The sequence below is a fragment of the Symsagittifera roscoffensis genome, chromosome 5 (genome assembly GCF_963678635.1).
Source record: "Symsagittifera roscoffensis chromosome 5, txSymRosc1.1, whole genome shotgun sequence".
In the NCBI taxonomy this organism is placed as follows: Eukaryota; Metazoa; Xenacoelomorpha; order Acoela; family Convolutidae; genus Symsagittifera; species Symsagittifera roscoffensis.
In genome coordinates, this window is record NC_087066.1 from 60378365 (window position 1) to 60381722 (window position 3358).

General features: G+C 37.2%; 1 protein-coding gene across 1 annotated transcript; it reads left to right on the top strand.

Moving 5' to 3' along the window:
- Window positions 1–2961, top strand: LOC134845864 (uncharacterized; the record flags this gene model as incomplete). Its single annotated transcript, XM_063862964.1, is given in 3 exon segments — window positions 1–181; window positions 1139–2084; window positions 2812–2961. Coding segments are annotated over 2 exon segments (340 nt in total), but the record flags the coding sequence as incomplete, so codon positions are not given.
- Between the last annotated feature and the right edge of the window lie 397 nt (window positions 2962–3358).

Below are 3358 nucleotides of genomic sequence, written 5' to 3' on the forward strand. Positions count from 1 at the left end.
AATAACTTTTATAAGCCACGGGGATTCCCTTGTATCCGTTACATCGCAACGGGAGCGGAGAAAAAAAATGATGCATTTTGCAATCTATTCCCATATATCACGCTTAGTTTATTTCTAAAGTAAGCTATGCTTGTGCCATCTTTGGAGCATTTAGACTATCTTCTAATTCCTGCTAGATCAGGTATCTTATTAATTTCGTAAAAACAGCAAGAAATTACTTTAAAAAAGATTACAAATTATTTAGTTTATTTCTTGTATATTATAAATAGATTTTTTTTGCTAATTCATATAAGTCTGTTTTTATAAAGCCATTTAGAGGATTGTATTGACTTGCGCTGCGCGCCTTTTTTCATTTCCTAAGAAAATGTTTGGTTGACATTTTATGCAATTGTAATGCAGAACAGGTTTTTTTATCCTCTTGTGGAAATTTCGTGGAATTTGAGCAAAGTTTCGAGAATTCAATTTCTTGGAACTTTGAGTTTTTAGAGTGGAACCCTCTATTTGCGTAACCAATTAGAACTTTTTTTCTAAAATGTAAAAACCGTATTGTTTTTAGGTAGTGCTTTGTTAGATTTTTTAAAATAATATAACGTTGTAAAATCTTAACAGTCCTTGATTAAAAACACCATCAATCATCATCTATTCCAGAGTTCTGAATCTCAGGTGTTTTTATGCTGAATTCATATTCCGGTGGCTTGCAGTCTAATTTCCTTTCCCCCGTTGGTATGAAACATATATCTGTCCTGCCATTTAGTTTGAAAAGATAGGTACTATTTATATGCTCTGTTTTGTCAGTGGAGCTCACATAAAACTATCTATCAGGCTAGCTATCACTTATTCCTTTTGGGCACATGAGAATAGTGAATAGATTTCAACAGTAGATCGATATCGGAAAAAGATAGCCCAGATAGGTAAAAAAATCCTCCTAATTGTTTTACTGGCATTATTATAACCGTGTGTATTTAGGGTCAGAAGTATGAGGGTTTAAATTCATTGGTATATAAAATGCGTCTCGGTTATTTGACCACTTGTGCCCCGGGTAATTTTGTTCAGTTGGTAAGAAAAAGGCTCGAAATATTCCCTTTTGTAATTTGAAATGTTTCTAATCGCCACCTATATTTTACTTTATAAATCCCAGCGATAGCAGATTTAAAATGTTATACTCACAGTGGTAGACACTAACCATTTAGACAGTTATTCCATTATAGATTTCCAGTTTCTGTCCCAAATTTACCTTTCTTTTCCTTTTGTTTGTTTTCCAGATATTGTCAACTTTTTCCTCTCACAAATTAAATTTTCCTGGCATGCAAAATCTGGCCACTTAAAAATATTACCATATTTTGCAAAAACAGTTCATATTGCACCCCATATGAAAGAGTAAAAAGAGAATGAATAATAATCAATCAATATAGTTACTGTTTTATTCAATTCCTCCTGTTGGACCAAAAATAATCACCTCTTCCTGCTTTTTGTAGTAGATTGTAAAAAGTATTCATAGGTTAGGTTTACGTCTGCCATACTAAAATTGTGCTGCTCTTAAACATAAAGTGTAGTTTTTTTTTCAGAAAACGGTATTAAAATCATTTATATTCTCATTTAGAGTCTGTAAGCAATGTGCCTGTTAAAAATAAAAATATGAAAATTCCTCGCTCACTTTAAATTACATTCCTGTTTACCTTCATTATTCCATGAATTTTCGATTATGTGACGTAATCAGCGTTTGGAAGTGTCTCTTCAATCTGAAAATGATTTTGATACCCACATTCTTACTATTGAGCATAAGTTCGTGACAGAAGACAATTCGACTTTCTGGTCTCATTGGATCCTCTTCATATTTGCTGTTTTTTTTTTGTCTGACCTCTCCTCATTTTCACTGTTATTGTAACTTCCTAAAATGGCAGTGTTCAGTTGGGTCGCGATGGGTGGTCAGGTGGTGACTCTGATTCTGGGTTCCCTCTCAGTCGTCATGGACAGCTGGTGGCAGTCAGACTTCCCCCTCTCGGCAGGGGGAGGGAACGACTTTGAGGAGGGGCAGGGGGAGGAGAGCAGAACTGGACTGTGGTACCCCTGCCGCAAGAAGTGCGGTGAGTGCAGAGTGGGGGGGGGGGGTGGTTGGGAGATTTGGCACTGAAAGAATAAGGATTTAAACTGAAATTCATTACTCATTTTTTTTCAGTTTTTTTACGTTAGCTTTGATTAATACAAACTGCATCAAAAATTGATTCAAAATATTCTTCAATTCTTTTTTTGCTTAAATGAAACAAAACCATAAATGCACCATGTTTTCCTACCACTGCCTAAATTAAGGAAAGATACCGATACTATAGAGTAAATATACCGTTGATATGCTATGTTACGGGCAGACCTAAAAGTTTCCCTCTACGGATTTCAAATTATACAGCAACAATTTCTGTAGAGGAGACATTACGGGATCTCGGGATCTACCAAGCCTCTGTCCCTAAGCAGTCCATTTTTAACGCAATTGTGCACAAACACTGCTACATGTTTAAGCTTCATACATTACTTTGTACTACCACTTGTTAGATCATGACATTGAAAATTATGTCTTGCAAGAATGGGGGGGGGGGAGGGGGGGGGGAGGTTGAACAGATATAGATAAGCTGCTAATTACTTTATTCTTTTTTTGGGTAGGTTCTGTGATACGAGTGTGGCTGTTTCAAAGACATGATTTTGTGTTTTCCTAATTGCTTGTTAGGTTCCGTGATAAGAGTGTGGGCATGTGAAAGACTTTTCCTTGTTGTTTGTTAGGTTCCGTGACAAGAGTGCGTTAAAGACTTCCTTGTTTGTTAGGTTCCGTGATAGTGGTGCGACTGTGCATGAGTGTACAACTGGTGCCCTCTGTGCTCTCCTCCTGTGCCATGATCGCCTTCTGCACCCGCCTCATGAACCGACACAACCGCTTCCTCCTCAAGTCAGCCACCAACGCATCACTCCTGCAGGGTACACATAACTACCTAATTCACGCACTGCACGACAATACTCAGGCCGATTGCCGAAGTAGTGAACGTAGCGTAGGAGGGGAGCGAAGCAAACATTAGCTAATTGACAATGCCGCATTGTACTGCCTCATATGCGCATTTTTCGTCATTGTTGCACTGCCTCATATGCTTTTTTTTTTCTTGAATGTACATCGAAATCAGCAATATCATCTGCCTCAGAAGTTATTTCAAATTTAAAAGAGGCATGCACACTGATTAGTCTAAATAAATAACTAAATTTGAGGGGGAGCACGCGAAGAAAACCGCAACTTTTTGGTCATTTTTTTGGTGTTCAAAACGTCATTTTTAAATGGTTTTTCAAAAACATGCTTGCGGCGCAGAAAATTTTGGACAAAATG